The sequence below is a fragment of the Schistocerca serialis genome, chromosome 2 (genome assembly GCF_023864345.2).
Source record: "Schistocerca serialis cubense isolate TAMUIC-IGC-003099 chromosome 2, iqSchSeri2.2, whole genome shotgun sequence".
NCBI lineage: Eukaryota > Metazoa > Arthropoda > Insecta > Orthoptera > Acrididae > Schistocerca > Schistocerca serialis.
In genome coordinates this window covers 679787443-679806629 of record NC_064639.1, presented here as the reverse complement: position 1 = coordinate 679806629, position 19187 = coordinate 679787443, and the positions used below count along the sequence as shown (strand labels likewise).

At 37.3% G+C, this 19187-nt stretch overlaps 1 protein-coding gene across 3 annotated transcripts in view; it reads right to left on the bottom strand.

Moving 5' to 3' along the window:
• The window catches only part of LOC126457790 (integrator complex subunit 13), a 249485-nt gene that overhangs the window by 202147 nt on the left and 28151 nt on the right, over positions 1-19187 (bottom strand). For all 3 annotated transcript variants that reach the window (XM_050094375.1, XM_050094377.1, XM_050094376.1), the window contains exon 5: positions 15735-15825. In XM_050094375.1, coding sequence (XP_049950332.1) covers positions 15735-15825 — 91 coding nt within the window. The remainder of the gene's footprint in view (positions 1-15734; positions 15826-19187) is intronic.

The window sequence follows — 19187 nt, the reverse complement described above, 5'->3', positions numbered from 1 at the left end:
GGGTTTTGATATTTACAGGGGCTTACTTCATGTTTCCATATTCCTATAATCACCATCATTCAATAGTATTCCTCCTTTTTCCTCTTAGTTTTGTTATCTTTTTCACATGGTTACAACTTTCTATAATTTCTTACAATGGCCTCTTGATCAGCATTTCAGTTCAGTTCATTAAAACCCATTTTTTCACTCATTCACTTTTTATTTTGTCATCTTAATATCAAAATGCCCATAACTTCCAGCTGACAGATACCTCGTTTCCCTGGTCTTAAGTCAGACAAGATGCTCTGCTTACAGAATACCACAATTTATTTGATAAAAATCCTTTTAGCAAAGTAACTGTGGAAGTTGGAAACAAGCTTATTTGCACTGCAAAAAAAGAGATAAAACAGAACTAGGACTATTGAACACTTAGATATAATGAGAGACAGCCATAAAATATGCAGTGTTTTAAGACACCTAAGCAATGATCCAACTGATACCACTGAACGTTACAACATCACTGAGAACCAAATACTACATCAGCTGCTGCTAAATGGGAAGGCCTCCCAAAAATCTAAAATGTCCAAGCTTTACAGAAGAGACCAATACGCAAGTAATGATCTTACAACAGTATTCATCATGGGCGAATTAGAGGAGGCTATCAAAAAGAGTAAAAAGGGAAAATAAGTTGGCTTTCATGATATTCAGGAGACGAGATAAAAGAAGTTATTTAGATAGTTAAGGGAGAGGAGAATTTAACAGTTATGAGGGACTGGAATTTGATAGTAGGAAAAGTGAGAGAAGGAAAAATAGTAAGAGAAAATGAGCTGCGGTAAAGGAATGAAATAAGAAGCTCTCTGGTAGAATTTTGCACAGAGAATAATTCGATCATTGCTTACACTTGGTTTAGTAATAATGAATAAAGGTTGTATACACTGATCAGCCAGAACATTATGGACACCTACCAAATAGACAGTATGTCCACCTTTGGATGGACAAGAGCAAGATGTGTTGTGGCACAGAAGCAGTGAGGTCTTAGTAGGTCGCTGGAGGGAGTCGGCACCACATCCGCACACAAAAGTCACCTAATTCCTATAAATTCTAGGGAGGGGTGCAATGAAGTCTGTTGACGCACTTAGTCACACCTCAGATGTGTTCGATACAGTTTAGAACTGGTGAGCTCGGGGACAAGCACATCAATTGGAACTCACCATTGTGTTCCTCAAACCATTCCCATCACTCCTGGCCTTGTGACATGGCACATTATCTTGCTGAAAAATGCCACTGTTGTCAGAAAACATTATCGTCATGAAAGGGTTTACGTGGTCTGCAACCAGTGTACAATATTCCCTGGCCATCATGGTGCCTTGCATGAGTTCCATGGCACTCATGAATGCCTCCGTTAAATGTTTCTGATAGCATAATTGAGCTGCTGGCAGCTCGTCTCCATCCCACAATACAGGTGTCAAGGAGCAGTTCCCCTGGAAGAAGATGGATTCGTGTCCTTCCATGATGATATGATGAAGAAAGTATCAGGATGCATCAGACCATGCAATGCTGTGCCACTGCACCAATGTCCTGTGCCAATGGTCATGAGCCCATTTCAGTCATAGTTGCCCATGTTGTGGTATAAAAACTAGCACATGCTTGGGTTGTCCACAGCAGATGTCCTTTGTTAGGAGTGTTCGGTGCACTATGTGTTCAGACACATTTGCACTCTGCCAGCATTAAAGTCTGTTATAATTCTGCCACAGTTCACTGCCTATCCTGTTTTACCAGTCTGCCCAGCCTACGATACATGACATCTGTAATGAGGGGTGGGCACCCAACGCCACGACAACTGGACGTGGTTTCACCACACGTTTAAGACGCTCACTACAGCACCCCTTGAGCACCTGACAAGTTGTGTAGTTTCCAAAATGCATGTGCCGAGCCTTCGGGTGCTCACAACCTGCCCTTGGTCAAACTCAGATAGATTACATGCTTTCTCTAGTCTACACATGCACAGCATGCTCGCTGACATTACATGCACCATGTGTGTGTCTGACTAGCGGTCATTCCTTGCCAGGTGACATTGTTATCGCCTGGACAGGTTTATATCAAGAGATGAGCTGGAAAGTTTCCGACTGATTATATAATGGGAACAGGGAGATTTTGGAACCACATTTTAAAATGTAAGAGATTTCCAGTGACAGATGTCGACTCCAACCAAAATTTATTGGTTATGTAATGTAAGATTAAAACTGAAGATATTGCAAAAAGGTAGGAAATTAAGGACACGAGACCTGGATAAGTTGAAAGAACTAGAGGTTGTTGAGAGTTTCAGAGGGAACATTAGGGAACAATTGACTGAAATGGGAGAAAGGAATATGATAGAAGATGACTGGATAACTTTGTGAGATGAAATAGTGTAAGCAGTAGAGGATCGAATAGATAAAAATGCAATTCCTGGGAGAAATCCTTAGATATCAAAGGAGATACTGAATTTAATTGATGAAAGGAGAAAATAAAGAAATGCAGCAAATTAAACAGGTGAAAGGGTATACATACTTCTAAAAAGTGAGACTGACAGAAAAAGCGAAACTGCTACATAGGAAGAACTAGAAGAAAAATACAAGGCTACAAAGAAACATGTATAACTAGGGGAAATGTAGGAAAGTAAAGAGGACTTGGGAGAAAAGAGAAGCAGCTGTATGAATATCAAGGGGCTCATATGGAAAATCGGTCCTAAGGAAAGAAGGGAAAGGTGGAAAGAGTATAGGGAGAGCTACACAAAAGAGATGAACTTGAAAGCAATATTATAGATAGGGACGAGAAAGTAGATGAAAATGAGATGGGAGCTATCATACCGCGAGAAGAATTTGACAAAGCACTGAAAGACTTAAGCCGAAACAAGACCCCGTAGTAGACAATGTTTCCTCAGAACTTCTGGTATCCTTGAGAGAATCAACCACGACAAAACTACAGTATTTCACCTACTGTGCAAGACATGTGAGGCAGGCGAAATATCTCGAGACTTCAAGAAGAATTTGATAAGTCCAATTCATGAGAGAGCTGGCAGATGCAAATGTTACTGAACTATTAGCTTAATAATTCAAGGTTGCCAAATTCTGACTCAAATAATTTACAGAAGAATGGAAAAAACTGATAGAAACTGACCTCAGGGAAGATCAGTTTGGATTCTGGAGAAATGAAGGAACACGAGAGACAACAGTGACCCAACTACTTGTCTTAGAAGACAGGTTAATGAAAGGCAAACATATTTATTGCATTTGTAGACTCAGAGTAAGCTTTTGACAATGCTGTCTGGAATACACTCTTTGAAATTCTAAAGGTAGCTGAGGTAAAAATACAGAAAAAAAAAAATATTTCTTCTTGTACAGAAACGAGATGGCTGTTACGAGAGTCAAGGGGTATAAAATGTAAGCAGTGGTTGAAAAGAGACAGAAGCGAGTTGTAGCTTATCTCCAATGTTATGCAGTCTGTACGTGGAGCAAGCAGTAAAGCAAATCAAAGAAAAATCTGAGAAGGAATTAAAGTTTGGGGAGAAAAAATAAAGACCCTGATGTTTGGTGTAACATCCACGAGATAAATTTTAGCTACAGTGCAATGAGAGGAAATTATGCCTCCAGCAATTATAAACATTATCTATTCGACATATAAAAAAAACAGTGAAAACGATGATAAATATTAATTATTTATACAATATTTTATGATGTAATTAGACATATTGATGTGTATCATACAAAGACAATGATAATTGTAAATTCCTTTTATGATCTGCGTTTGTCTTCTTTTGTTTTTACCTTTTGTTGGTTGGCTTTTGTAGGTTGCGGACGCATATCAAACTGAGGTCTGTTAAGAAATTGCAATTATTTGTTAATTATTACTTGAGACCAGAGTTCATTATTATTATAAATATGAGTGAATAATTATTTGTAACTTTAATTCCTCTCTCAGTTAGCATTATCTGTGTTAATTATTTCTTTCCGCTGCAAGGAGCGCAGCTATTGATGATAGCGATTTGTATCACGTTTTTGTCTGTGTTTGCCTTAGAAAAAAATCAAATGTTTGCTTGATGAACTCTAAATAGAGCACAATATGAAAGTAAACTTTAATAAGCATTTCAAATACTTCACTTATTTGCTCTAACAATAGAAAGTCTCTATCAATTGTCTGCCGCCATCTTAACAATTATCTCAGCGGCAAATTCAAATTACGCAACTCTGCAGACATAAATGCCAAACGTAATACAAATGTGTAAAAATAAATGTGCACCGGTGGTCCCGAACTCATTTTAATGAAAATAATTCGAATCAGATTGGTTCTTTAAAAACAGTGCTCATAGCACGATCCTTATAACAAACTTTTCTAGCTGATGTATGGAGCCGAAACTAATTACGCACGAGTTACGAAGAATATTGTTTCAGGTAACATATGTCAGTGTTGTGCGCGGCTGATATTCGGTGCCTTTTAATGATCATTTTGCTGAAGATAACTGCTTCCATCATAATCAATAGTTGTATAAAATCTGTTGTATGAACTGTGATTTAGTGACACTTACACAACTTACAGACAACACTTTAACATGACGTTAACTTGGAGTTCTTTAGCAACTTGACCAAATCTTTAGCCGGGAGAAAAATTATTTAGTAATTACTCAATGTAATAAAATAAGATTATCATTTTCATTTACAAATTAGTTAAATACCAAACCACCGAGTAACACAGTGAACGCCACATTGGCAATGACACTGAAATTCCATCAGAGACAGCAAAGGCCTTGCAAGAGCAGCTGAACAGAATGGACAGTCTCTTCAAAGAAGGGTATAAGATGAACGTCAACAGAAACAAACCAAGTGTAATGAAATGTAATTGACTTAAACCAGGTGATGCTGAGTGAATTACATCAGGAAATGAGACACTAAAGGTAGCAGATGAGTTTTACTAACTGAACAATTACATAACTAATGAACGCCAAAGAAGAGTGGATATGAAATGTAGGCTGGCAAGGCAAGAAAAGAAAGAGAAATTTGTTAACATCAAATGTAAATTTAGTAATAGGAATAGACATGGAAGTCACCCTTTTAATTGTTGTTGTTGTTGTTGTTGTTGTGGTCTTCAGTCCTGAGACTGGTTTGATGCAGCTTTCCATGCTACTCTATCCTGTGCAAGCTTTTTCATCTCCCAGTACCTACTGCAACCTACATCCTTCTGAATCTGCTTAGTGTATTCATCTCTTGGTCTCCCTCTACGATTTTTACCCTCCACGCTGCCCTCCAATACTAAATTGGTGATCCCTTGATGCCTCAGAACATGTCCTACCAACCGATCCCTTCTTCTGGTCAAGTTGTGCCACAAACTTCTCTTCTCCCCAATCCTATTCAATACTTCCTCATTAGTTATGTGATCTACCCTTTTAATTATAAGGCTTTTATTTTTAAAATTCATGACCAGTTTCAGGCTAACACATGTCAACCATTAGGTGCAATTAGTCATGTTCTGTGAGACTGCATAGAGAGGGCGTGACTACCACAAGCAAGCACAGATTCCATTCTCTGCGCTCACTCATGATGGTCGCCTCCGCTCTATCCAGTCTCACAGCAGCTGGGGTCGCAGCACACGGCTAACTGCACTTGATGATGTGTGTTTCTTAGCCCAAAACTGGTCAAGAATTTTAAATATAAAAGCCTTACAATTGAAGTTGTGATTTCTATGCCTATTGTGATTCTCAGTTGTACTTGTTCCACCATCAGGATTGTTAGTGATAGGAAGTCTTGTCTAGAGTGTAGTCTTGTTTGGAAGCGAAAAATGGATGATAAACAGTTTAGATAAGAAGAGACTAGAAGCTTTTGAAATGTGGTGCTACAGTAGAATGCTGAAGATTAGATGAGTAGATCACATAACTAATGAGGAGGTACTGAAGAGAATTGGGGAGAAAAGAAATTTGTGGCACAACTTAATTAAAAGAGACAATAAGTTGATGGGACACATTCTGAGTTATTAACGGATCATCTGTTTAGCGCTGGAGGGAGATGTGGTGGTAAAAAACAGTAGAGGGAGACTGAGATATGATACAGCAAGCAGGCTCACATGTATGTATGTTGCAATATATTCAGAGACAAACAGACTTGCACAGAATAGAGTAGCATGGAGAGCTGCATCAAACCACTCATCGAACTGAAGACCTTAACAACAACATAAGTCATATGCAACTTCACATGTTAGATGCTTGATGTTTAAAAGGCAGCCCTTCTTCGAATTGTTTGCCAGAAATAGTACCCATATTTTTATTGCAAAGAGGTATCACAATTGAGGTGAGATGTATATTTATGCCACTCACTGCCAAAACCCTTACATTCTTTGCGTTTCATCCAAAATGTTATGCAATAATGCGTAAATTATTTGCAAACAATAGCACTAATGTATCTTTTGACATGTTGAATGCCAGCTCATTGCTAAACATATTACAAAAACTGTGACTTCAGATTTCTTGTAGCATCACTGTGGACCTGAAAAATTCACATTTTGTGATAAGATGCAAACTAGACCAATTAGAAGTTAACATAAATGACAAAAATCTTATGAACAATGCTCAGATCTTATGTTTCTCAAAACACCATATTACAGAAGGAATTGAAATGTCACATATGGACAGTTATAGCCTTGCCACCTACTACTGTAGAGATAGCATGGGAAAAGGTGGAGTAGCTATTTTCATTAAAAATAACTTAACTTTTAGATCTGTAGATGTAAGGAAATATTGCACTGACCAAAAGTTTGAAGTATGTGCAGCAGAAGTGACATTAAACAGTTCAAAATTAATAGTGGTTACAGTCTACGGGGCACCAGGAACCAATTTCACAGTCTCTATGGTGCAATTAGAATTGTTATTATTAACCTTATTTCCAAAAAATAATGACATTATCTTACTTGGGGACTTTAATGTCACTTTGCAACTGAATGCAAGAACAGAGTAGAGCTCCAGAATTTGCTGAGTTCCTACAATCTTACATCGGTGGTTGACTTTCCTCCTAGGATCACACCTGACTGTCAATCTCTAATAGACAACACATTTTGAGATGTAAGTTCATACCAGAACTTCACTGTCACCCCGATCTTAAATGGCATATCAGACCATGATGGACAGTTCCTCACTCTACATGACTACAGACCTCTCAAGAAAACAGTCCCATTCTGGAAGGCAATCATACTTATGAACAAAGGGACCCTGGAAATTTTTAACCGTAAGCTGCAGCATGAAGACTGGAATTCATTGCACAGAGTAGATGATGTTGATACAAAGTTTAACATATTCATAAATGAATTCCTATCCCACTTTGAAGACACTTTTCCTAAAAAGTTTGTTACAAACAATATTTCCTCATCCTTAAAGAAGTCATGGATCACTAAGGATATTAGAGAGTCATGTAAATGTAAGAGGGGACTTTATATTGCAAACAGAGTGTCCAGGGACAGATAATTAATCAGCCATTATAAAAGGTATTGTAAAAACCTAAAGAAACTTACTCAGACATCAAAAGCACTGTACTGTGTAAAAGAAATTAATAACTACAATAATAAAATGAAGACTGTCTGGCAAATATTTAGCAAGGAGACAGGCAACAATAAAAAAAAAGGACCCGTAGAAAACTTCAAAATCAAACACAAAGGGAATCTTGTGCAAAATCCTGAGATCATAGCTGAAATCTTTAATAAACACTTCCTGTCAGTGTGTAAGCAAATAGGTTGCAAGCGTTCTCTGGATGATGCCTTGACCTTTTTGCAAAATGCTGTCCCTAACAAAATCATTCAAATGCATAACAGACCTATTACAGTATCAGAAATTGAAAGAACAATTGCCTCCACGAAAACCAAGAAGTCCTGTGGAGTAGACAATATTTCTAGCAAATTGTTAAAACAATGTTGTACTTCTGGAAGCGATATACTGTGTCATATTTTCAATGCCTCTTTGCAGCAAGGAATTGTTCCTCATAGACTAAAGTATGCTATCATGAAGCCTATCTTTAAGAAAGGGGAGAAATCTGATGTTACATATTTCAGACCAATATCTCACCTGACTGTTTTCAAAAGTACTAGAAAAACTTTTGTATTCTAGAATTTTAGAACACCTATATAAATTCAATATTCTTAGCAAACATCAGTTTGCTTTCCAGAAAGCTCTGTCAACTGAACAAGTGATATATGCCTTCATAGATAAGGTTTTGGAATCTCTAAACGATAAAATGGTGACAACAGGGTTATTTTGTGATTTATCTAAAGCTTTTGACACTGCGAACCACCAAATACTATTACTGAAGGTAGACCATCTAGGAATAAGCGGTGTAGCAAATAACTGGCTTCAGTCATGCCTGACAGATAGGAAACAGAAAGTAGTCTTAGATAAGTCAGACAATTTGTGTGGTGGAATGATTTCATCAGAATCGAGAGACACAAATTGTGGAATGCCACAGGGTTCTATTCTTGGTCCTTATTGTTCCTTTTATTTATAAATGATTTACTTTATTCGCCCAGGATACAGTGTAATTTTACCATCTTTGCATATGACACAAACATAATGGTTAATGGTCATAAATGGGAAAATGTTCACGAGTCTGTTAATATTATTCTTATAGATTTAATGAAATGGTTTACTGCAACAGAGGATGACAGACTAAAGGCCGAAATACTAAATGTCTTTTTCCAAAGCTGTTTCACAGAAGGAGACTGCACTGTAGTTCCTTCTCTAGATTGTCGCACAGATGACAAAGTGGTAGATATCGAAATAGATGACAGAGGGATAGAAAAACAATTAAAATTGCTCAAAAGAGGAAAGGCTGCCGGACCTGATGGGATACCAGTTCGATTTTACACAGAGTACGCAAAGGAACTTGCCCCCCTTCTTGCAGCGGTGTACTGTAAGTCTCTAGAAAAGCATAGCATTCGAAAGGACTGGAAAAGGGCACAGGTCATCCCCATTTTCAAGAAGGGATGTCGAACAGATGTCTCTAACATCGATCAGTTGTAGAATTTTGGAACATGTATTATGTCCGAGTATAATGACTTTTCTGGAGACTAGAAGTCTACTCTGTAGGAATCAGCATGGGTTTTAAAAAAGACGATCATGTGAAACCCAGCTCGTGCTATTTGTCCATGAGACTCAGAGGGCCATAGACACAGGTTCCCAGGTAGATGCTGTGTTTCTTGACTTCCGCAAGGAATTCGATACAGTTCCCCACAGTTGTTTAAGGGACAAAGTAAGAGCATATGGACTATCATACCAATTGTGTGATTGGATTGAAGAGCTCCTAGATAACAGAACGCAGCATGTCATTCTCAATGGAGAGAAGTCTTCTGAAGTAAGAGTGATTTCAGGTGTGCCGCAAGGGAGTGTCATAGGACCTCTGCTATTCACAATATACATAAATGACCTTGTGGATAACATCGGAAGTTCACTGAGGTTTTTTGCGGATGATGCTGTAGTATACCGAGAGGTTCTAACAATGGAAAATTCTACTGAAATGCAGGAGGATCTGCAACGGATTGATGCATGGTGCAGGGGATGGCAATTGAATCTCAATGTAGACAAGTGTAATGTGCTGCAAATACCTAGAAAGAAAGATCCTTCATCATTTACCTACTATATACCAGGTCTGCAACTGGAAACAGTTAATTCCATAAATTATCTGGGAGTACGCATTAGGAGTGATTTAAAATCGAATGATCACATAAAATTGATCGTCGGTAAAGCAGGTGCCAGACTGAGTTTCATTAGAAGAATCCTAAGGAAATGCAATCCGAAAACAAAGGAAGTAGGTTACAGTACACTTGTTCGCCCACTGCTTGAATATTGCTCACCAGTGTGGGATCCGTACCAGATAGGGTTGATAGAAGAGATATAGAAGATCCAAAGGAGAGCAGCGTGCTTCGTTACATGATCATCTAGTAATCGCGAAAGCATTACGGAGATGATAGATAAACTCCAGTGGAAGACTCTGCAGGAGAGACGCTCAGTAGCTTGGTACGGGCTTTTGTTGAAGTTACAAGAACATACTTTCATCGAGGAGTCAAGCAGTATATTGCTCTCTCCTACATATATCTCACGAAGAGGATAAAATCAGAGAGATTAGAGCCCACACAGAGGCATACCGACAATCTATCTTTCCACAAACAATACAAGACTGGAATAGAAGGGAGAACCGATAGAGGTACACAAAGTACCCTCCACCACACACCGTCAGGTGGCTTGCGGAGTATGGATGTAGATGGAGATGTAGATGTAGAAATGGTCTTTCAACAAACCTTAGTAAGAATAATTATATTCAGTTCTCCCCAACTGCCACAACTGAGGAAGAAATGACTGTTAAATACGCCACACAGGTCATAGAAAGAGTGGAAGTAACAAAGTTTCTATGCGTGAAGATTGACTGAGGAGTAAATTGGTCCCACCACATTTTAGATCTTTACAAGAAACTCAGCTCTTCAATTTTTGCAATGTGAATTACCTCTGACAGTGCAAACTTAAGCATTAAAAAAGCAGCGTACTATGGTTACTTCCAGTCTTTGTTGGCACATGGAATTATTTTCTGGGGAAATCAACCTCTTGCAAAGAAAATATTCATTGCTCAGAAGTGTGTTGTAAGAATGATGTGTGGTGTACACACTAAATGCTGTTGCAGAAGCCTATTCCAGAATCTGGGAATTCTTGCAACCACTTCTCAATACATATATTCACTTATATGTTTCATAAGTAAAAACACTGATTTATACAAATGTAACAGTGAATGCCATCAGTACAACACAAGGAGAAAACATGATTTCCACACTGAAGTTAAAAATTTGAAAGTTGCGCAGAAGGGTATACAGCAATCTGGCATAAAGATATTTACTGCTCTACCTCCAGAAATAAAATGTGAAATAGTCAACAAATCTACATTTAAAGAGCTTCTGAGGAGGCAATTTCTTTTAGCCATGTCGTTTTACAGTTTGGAAGAGTTTGAGAAACACAGTGAGAAACTGCCTTAAAATAAAATAAGATGTATTATCACATAAATTGAACATTAAGCTGTAAATTCTTGTCACATATGTTACTCTTTTAGTGTTAACTGCTTATATTTAACTCTCTGGGTTATGCGACCTTTTCATATTTAATTTACTAAGTTTTATACTTTGTAATCTGTAGGCCTAAGGTTTCTCATTTCATCATGTTGTGTTATGGATCATGGTAGTAGTTATGTAACTTTCTAATCTTTACCTGTAAACATAGTGTATACTGACAATGTAAAAATTGACATACACTACATCCCTGTGAAATTCTCACAGTTGGATCGATGGTATAATAACTAAATAAATAAAAATAGCAAATACTGTCTCAAAACGAAATATTGTGAAATTATCTAATAGATGCTATTCCACAGTGAACTGTATCCAAATAAACTACTTTATCAGAGATAATTTGAAATAGCTTTATTATAAATATTAAAAATGAAATCAATTTTCAGTTACTGGTACTGCACATCATCTGGAGAAGTCCATCTACGAAAGATGATATGCGTAAGAAAGTGTTTTCAAAATAAAACGTGCATGACCACAACGCTCGATGATCTGGTGCCATTTTAATTGTGGACAGTTAAATGGCCTGTGTAAGTTACACCCCACTTAATGCAGCATAGTACTCAGTCACTGGACCTAGCACTTTAGATCAAAGAAATGTGTATGTTTCTTTGTTAGCTAAAGTTCAAAAGTAGGTTATAATGCAGACACTTTTAACATCACAGTTTTAAGTGGCGGGCGTTTTGAACTTCTACATTTTTTCATGACACACAGAACAAAATTCAGCTTTGTGTTGGCTACAAAAGACTTGCATCAATTTTTTGTTACTTTCCTGATTTGGGAGCATTGTAATTTATGTTAAGGCATAACACTGAGAACAAAGTAACACTAGAAACAATGCTCACTCTTCACAATCTGTATTAGGCACTTTCAGTATGTCATATGGACGATTGCACTGGTTTGTTAATTATGATGATACACTAATAAACCAAAACTAATATTATCTTAGCATATTATCACCACTCAGATACACTGCAATTAACGTATATGTTAACTGATCACTAGCGTATCGTTTCTGGTACTAGCATCATGTTTACTTTCAGGTAAAAGTAGCACCATTAGGATTTTTAACAAGTTTTACACTGCGACTGGAAGACTAAATTTGTATTGTGCATGGAACTGTAGCATACTCAATGTAGAATTACAATGAAGTACAATACTGTACAATACATAGGTTGTAGCTGACATACAGGATAGTTATAATTAAACTTTCACTACCTGATCCAGTGTAGATGGAAGACTATTTATCCTATTGGTACCCAAATTTATACGACTGATGTTCAGACTGTGCGCTGCACAATTTGCATTGTTAGTAGTGTTGGTGTCATGGTTTTCCATTAGGTCCGGTACTGGTTTGGCGACACAGGGTTGAAACACGAGCATCAGTGTGTGTTACAGCTGCAGACAATCAAACATGGGTCCGGACAAGGTGAGTAGGGCTAAACTTGTAAAGCTGTTTTATCTAAACAACAGCAACAGTACTGCTGCTCTTTGCAATTGTTGACACATTAAAGAAGTTCGGAGACATCCCCTTTCTGTACACAGAATGTGTTCCAGAAGTTCAAATTAACTGGTGATTTGGGAATCACTCCTGGGAGAGGCCAACGACCAATTGTGCCACAAATTGTTACCATGGCTGAGAATGCTGGATGCAATATGCAATCTTCAAGCAGTGCATGAGCTCTCACAACAGCAGAACATTCCATGGTCCATCATTGGAAAAGAGCAGCAGACAACTGTGATATGATATCTGTACAAACTTCCGGGTTGTCTTCAACGCTGATGGTCATCACATTGAGTAACGTTTGTAACCTCGAACGTGAATGTGGTAAGGAATTAACAAATTTTACCCTCTCATTTGGAAATTAAAACATGTTTCTTTCAAATATTTACTCGCTATTGCTCTTCCACATGTCCTTACAAATGTTTCCACAAACTTTCATTGTCCTATGATCACTCATTTTTTATGGGGATCCTCTCAAGTAGTGAAAGTACAACTATAACCTCCCCATATTTTAATGCTGAAGCTGTCACACATGGTGTGGAAGTTCGTGAGTTACATTGTAATTAAGCCAAAAAGATGTGATGATAGTTTATAATGGCCAAAAGTGGTAATCATCTATGTTATATCAAAACTGTGACTGGAATTAATAATCAGTTATAACTTTCCTACAATTGCTGCATTTCTCGATATGCACTGTGTAATCATATTGCACAAATGGTAGCAATACAGTACTCTTCACAGAAGACAGCCTCATATCATGGAACCAACTATTACCAAACCTGTCTCTGACAAGGGAACCTCCCCATCACACCCTCCTCAGATTTTGTTATAAGTTGGCACAGTGGATAGGCCTTGAAAAACTGGACACAGATCAATCGAGAAAACAGGAAGAAGCTGTGTGGAACTACGAAAAAAATAAGCAAAATATACGAACTGAGTAGTCCATGCGCAACATAAGCAACATTAAGGACATTGTGAGCTCAGGAGCGCCGTGGTCCCGTGGTTAGCGTGAGCAGCTCCGGAATGAGAGGTCCTTGGTTCAAGTCTTCCATGGAGTGAAAATTTTACTTTCTTTATTCTCGCAAAGTTACGTATGAACCGTCCGTACGTTCATTGACGTCTCTGTTCACTGTAATAAGTTTAGTATCTGTGTTTTGCCACCGCACCGCAAAACCGTGCGATTAGTAGATGAAAGGACGTGCCTCTGTAATGGGAACCGAAAGCATTTGATCGCAAGGTCATAGGTCAACCGATTCCTCCACAGGACAACACGTCTGATATATTCTATACGACACTGGTAATGGCATGTGCGTCACCTGACAGGAATATGTTGTCAACCCATCTAACTTGTACACTTGGCGAATGGGTAAAAAGATTCTTCTACCTTGCCGATTTAGGTTTTCTTGTGGATGTAATAATTACTCCCAAAAAAGTGATGAAAACATAAGAGTTTGTCACATGAACTACAACAAATCAATGCAACAGTTTCACAGTCGCACAGTTTTCCCTGTGCTCTGTCAAAACATATGTTTTTAACGTTTTCAAATTTTTCCGTGTGTAGACCGTCAAATCCTGCATGTGTCCAACCAAATCTGAACATGTCCTGGAATTTTGGAGAGCGAAGTTGATTATGTTTGAGTGCCTTAGCTTTGAAAATAGTCTGAAAATAAAAAATTTTTCACTCGAGGGAGGCTTGAACCAAAGACCTTTCGTTTCGCAGCTGCTCACGCTAACCACGGGACCACAGCACTTCAGAGTTTGCAGTGTCCTTGATGCTGCCTATCTTATGCATGGACTACACAGTTTGTATATTTTGCTTATTTTTTTCATAGTTCCACACAACTTCTTCCTGTTTTCTCGATTGATTTGTGTTCAGTTTTTCAAGGCCTATCCACTGTGCCAACTTGTAATTAAATCTGAGGGGGGTGCGATGGGGAGGTTCCCTTGTGAGTTGCATTATTACTTTAACACCTACAACACACTCAAACTAAATTACTGCAATGAGTGAGCAATGAACATCAATTACACATAATGATGTATCCACAAGGTCAACCAATCATGCTTTGATACCTTGTACAACAATTTGGGGGAAGCTGTGGAATCCATAGGGGTGCTTTCACTCATCGCTTCTAGCCTGTTTATGCTATTACATAAAGAAGTTGCCGCAAGTTTCCTTCTGTTCTGATCATTTCTTCATGTAGTGGCAATTAATAAATACGATTATTTTACAATTTCCTTGGTTTCTACAAAAATTCCTCATAGTAACTTAGCCACTTTTATACAACATTTTGAAGTGTATAGCTGTCTTTAACTCTTTAACTGCTCTGGACATGTTAATGTGCTCACCTTTGTACCTGTCCCAGTGAGCTCTGAACGTGTTTACGCGTGCCACCAGTCCTTCTACCTGGTACACTGAACATGTCTATGCATGCGTAGACACATTCAGAGTACCAGGTAGAAGGACTGGTGGCGCGCGTAAACACGTTCAGAGGACACTGGGACAGGTACAAAGGTGCGAGCGTTAACACGTCCAGAGCAGTTAAGGGGTTAATATAGTGTATACAACATATTCCTCTTAAGCAAGTAAATCACTAAGTGCATAATAGAATTATCTGTAAATGACTGAACCTTTTTCTTGTTAAGGTTGCAATTCTGTACAGTACAAATTAATAAATGAAAGAGGCATTTATTCAATACCATAACATAACACCATTATGTAGAAATAATTTATCCCATCAACAATCTTAACATATTTGAAGAGTTCAGATTCTTGACGCAATTAGTCTCATGAAACCAAAAATATCACATAAAAAACATGTAATATTGTCTTTATCCATTGTAGTAAAAATAACACATGAGAAACATATGGCATTCTTTTTATGCCTGGTAGTATCAAAACTAATATTTTTTTTGAAATTCCAAAATGCTGTATGCAAAATTATGGACAGAGGAATTTCCTTAAAGCACGAAATCTTACAAAACTGGATAAAGGTGACCCACTGATAAAGACCCATGACATTTGCTCCAAAAGAACTGATAACTTAGCATGGAATTATGTTAAATTTAACTCATTTGCAAACAACTGCTGGTTACCTAATGCATCTTATTTTAATTGATACTGTTTTCATCAGACACTTACATCTCTAGGAGGATGTCCTGTCACTTGACTTTCTACATTGTTTGGGTAGACATTGATGATGACCAAGTGGCAATGATGAACAGTGATTAAGCTGAAAACAAGTATCGGTTCAGGAAATTTTGACAAGATATGAAAAATTTATGCAATTAAATTTTCATGAACAGTTCATATAACTTGCAACAATTTGTAACAGAAATTTTATTTTAGAAAGTTTTTGATCACAAATGACATTGTTGTCCATAGAACTGAAAAAAACCAGCAGCAGTAATGCCTGATAATTAATACTCCTTTTCTCAATTGTTTCCTATGTGGATTTGATAAATTATTTCTCTTAACATTTAGAATATATGTGAAGCAAATCAAACATTTTACATTGATGGCTTTTCAAAATCTGAATATTTAGGACAATGGAAAAGTACGAAATAAAACATTACGAGTAAGATACAATAAAAACAGTTAGGAAATGTCATGTTAAGTTTAGAAACAAATAATGATATAGAAGTGACAATTTATTACTATACGGAAGTTTTTTCCTAACAGCTAACTAAATATTCAAAATCAAAATAAGTATTTTATTGTTTCATTATAAACAAATTTAAGTAAGCAGCCATTGCAGTTCAACAGAAGACTAAAATTGGCAACCTGAATATGTTCTACAAACTAAACCAGTCTTAATGCGATAAATTTGTAATAATACACTGGAGGCGGCTTTCATTAAATTATTAACTTTAGTAGCAGCTGTGTTGCTCAACATGATCAAAATTACTTTAATGTACAGGAGACTAACAAAGTACAAATAGTAATTTGCATAATGTAATTATTTAACACACAGTATTTCAAACATAAATAAGACAACCTCACCTATAACCTTAAAACAACTGATTAATCTTTAATCTATAGCATTATTCTCCAAAGACAACTCTACCACCACTTAAAAACCATTTTATTGGAAAATAGCACTTCTGCACAAAGACAGTGTGTAATTTTCCCTTTATTAATATTGAATCCACACTATGGGAGTTTCTCCCTTTTAATTTATTGTTATGGTTATAGGCTGTGAGCTCAGCAACAGAGTTTTAATCTGTGCGAAGGAAATAGGAAATTATATTTGTTTCTTGAATGATGGCGTTACAGTGTCTAAATTTTAGAGCCATGTGGCACCCTCATACAGACCAGCATATTATGAGTGCTTGCCAATGGACAGTAAGGAACTTCTCAACTTTTGTAATTCATAATGTGAATGCTATAAATAATTAACGTTTATAACTATTAAGGCAATGATTTCTTTATAAAAGTGTTGGTGAAAATGTGCAATATTGACTGACCAGAAATAATTATCGCAGTAATGACTAAACACCATTGTACAGAACATAGTAGTTTTCGAGTTACACTAAGAAACTTACACCTCCACCCGCCCCTCCCTCCTACCACTGGACTAGATGAATGTTACGAGGGTTTGTTTATATTTTAAGTTACCTCTTTGTGATATTCAGCTCGTAGCAGCCTGGGAACCACCGACTTGTTAAATATTCTTCTTATCTGTAGAATAACTTAATTTTTTTTACTAAAAACCAGGACTTGACAATTCCGATCTTCTAATGCTTTTATTGCGCCTTACATTAGATGGTAAGTATCTTGTTATAGTAGCCCTTCTGAGTAATGAATAAAAGGCATTTTTTTCAATACATACATATATACATTACTGACATAAACAGGAGGAATATTTCATACAAATAATAAAATGAACTGGACTTGTCCCCTAATAAATCTCCTAACATAATAACTAAAACTTTATGTTTGCAATGATTATCCTGGATAACAAAAATAGATATAATTCTACTAATAAAGCTTCAACAGTATTATGAAAAGGATAGTTCCTACTCACCATAAAGCAGAGATGCTGAGTCGCAGATAGGCACAACAAAAAGACTGTGCGCGTGTGTGTGTGTGTGTGTGTGTGTGTGTGTGTGTGTGTGTGTGTATTTTCAAACATTTTTTTTGGACGACAAGAGACAGTGTGGTATTGGGTTGCCAGGCACACACGTCTCTCAATTCAGTTAACTTGCACATTGTGTGTAACTGATCCTCTACTCTGGGTAATCAGCTACGTCGATCTCCCAAAAGCTTCTTCTCCGAAGACTATAGCTGGTTAAAGGAATTTATTAAAATACTTCTCTATCCTTGAAATAGTTTTGGTGCTCATAAAATACTTTTCAGTTCAATACTATATATTTCCAACTTTCACAGACAATAACTTCTGCAAGCTAACTTATTCCTTACACATTAGACTCATTTACACATATTCAAATAGCATACATGTCTCTTGCTTCGTTCATAGCCAAGACTTGTTCATTAGTCTTTTTACAATCAACCGAGACACTAAAGAGCACAGAATACTACATAAAGTTTCCTTATTCTTCTCGACTCATACACAGAGACTCTGTGGACCATACAGCAGGTACCTGTTTGCCGCCATTCTGCCGCCGGTTCCTCTTTTTCTCGTAACTTCTTTTTTTTCCTGCACATACAAATAGGCGATGCACGATGCACAGTAGGGCGTATTCGTTTCTCCCACTCACTTCTAAAATATTGGTTGTTCGTAATGGTGGAAGGCCAAGTGGTTCAAGAATTTACTCCGAAATTCTTGAAGCACTACAGAGTGTGTGTGTGTGTGTGTGTGTGTGTGTGTGTGTGTGTGTGTGTGTGTTTTGTCTAATTTTGACAAAGGCTTTGTTGGCTGAAAGCTCATTTTGTGACAGTATTTTTGTTATGCCTATCTGCAACTCAGCATCTCCACTATATGGTGAGTAGTAACTATCCTTTTCAAAATAGTGTTACACTCCATCCTGGATTTTCCGCTGTTTGATTTTACTAACAAAGCTGGTTCATTTGTATTCAAAATTAGTACGAGATTTCACTTCCAATCAACAAAATTATTTATTTCCAAACTTTGGCTACAAAATATCTGGAAAATCTCATATCCTCAGAATGTAAGATGAAATACAGATGAGTAATGTAATTAGGGCTGGAAGCAAGAATCAGGCATGGGAGGGATACTTCAAACCAGGTGCAGCTTGTGGTTTCCACACTGGGTACGGTCATGACATTTATCGATTGGAGGTGGAGGGGGGGGGGGGGGGGGGCAATATCACACACTAGCCAAACATTTACATATTGCATCTTCTTTCTGTTTCATAATCATCTTCTAAATAACATCAAAATCGAACTTCAAGACAAAATCTGTAGGTAGCTTATTTACCTCCAGCATCACATTTTCTGACAGCTTACCACAACAAACTGTACTAAAAGGCGCATTTTGGAGAGATCTTTAATGCAGTGTATGTTAGCTTCGCTCCATTCTTAATGTTTCTGGTATTTTCATTTCTAAACTTCAGACATTTAATGTTCTGTGTGCTCAAACCACAGTTTTTATGAGTTCACATGATGAAACAG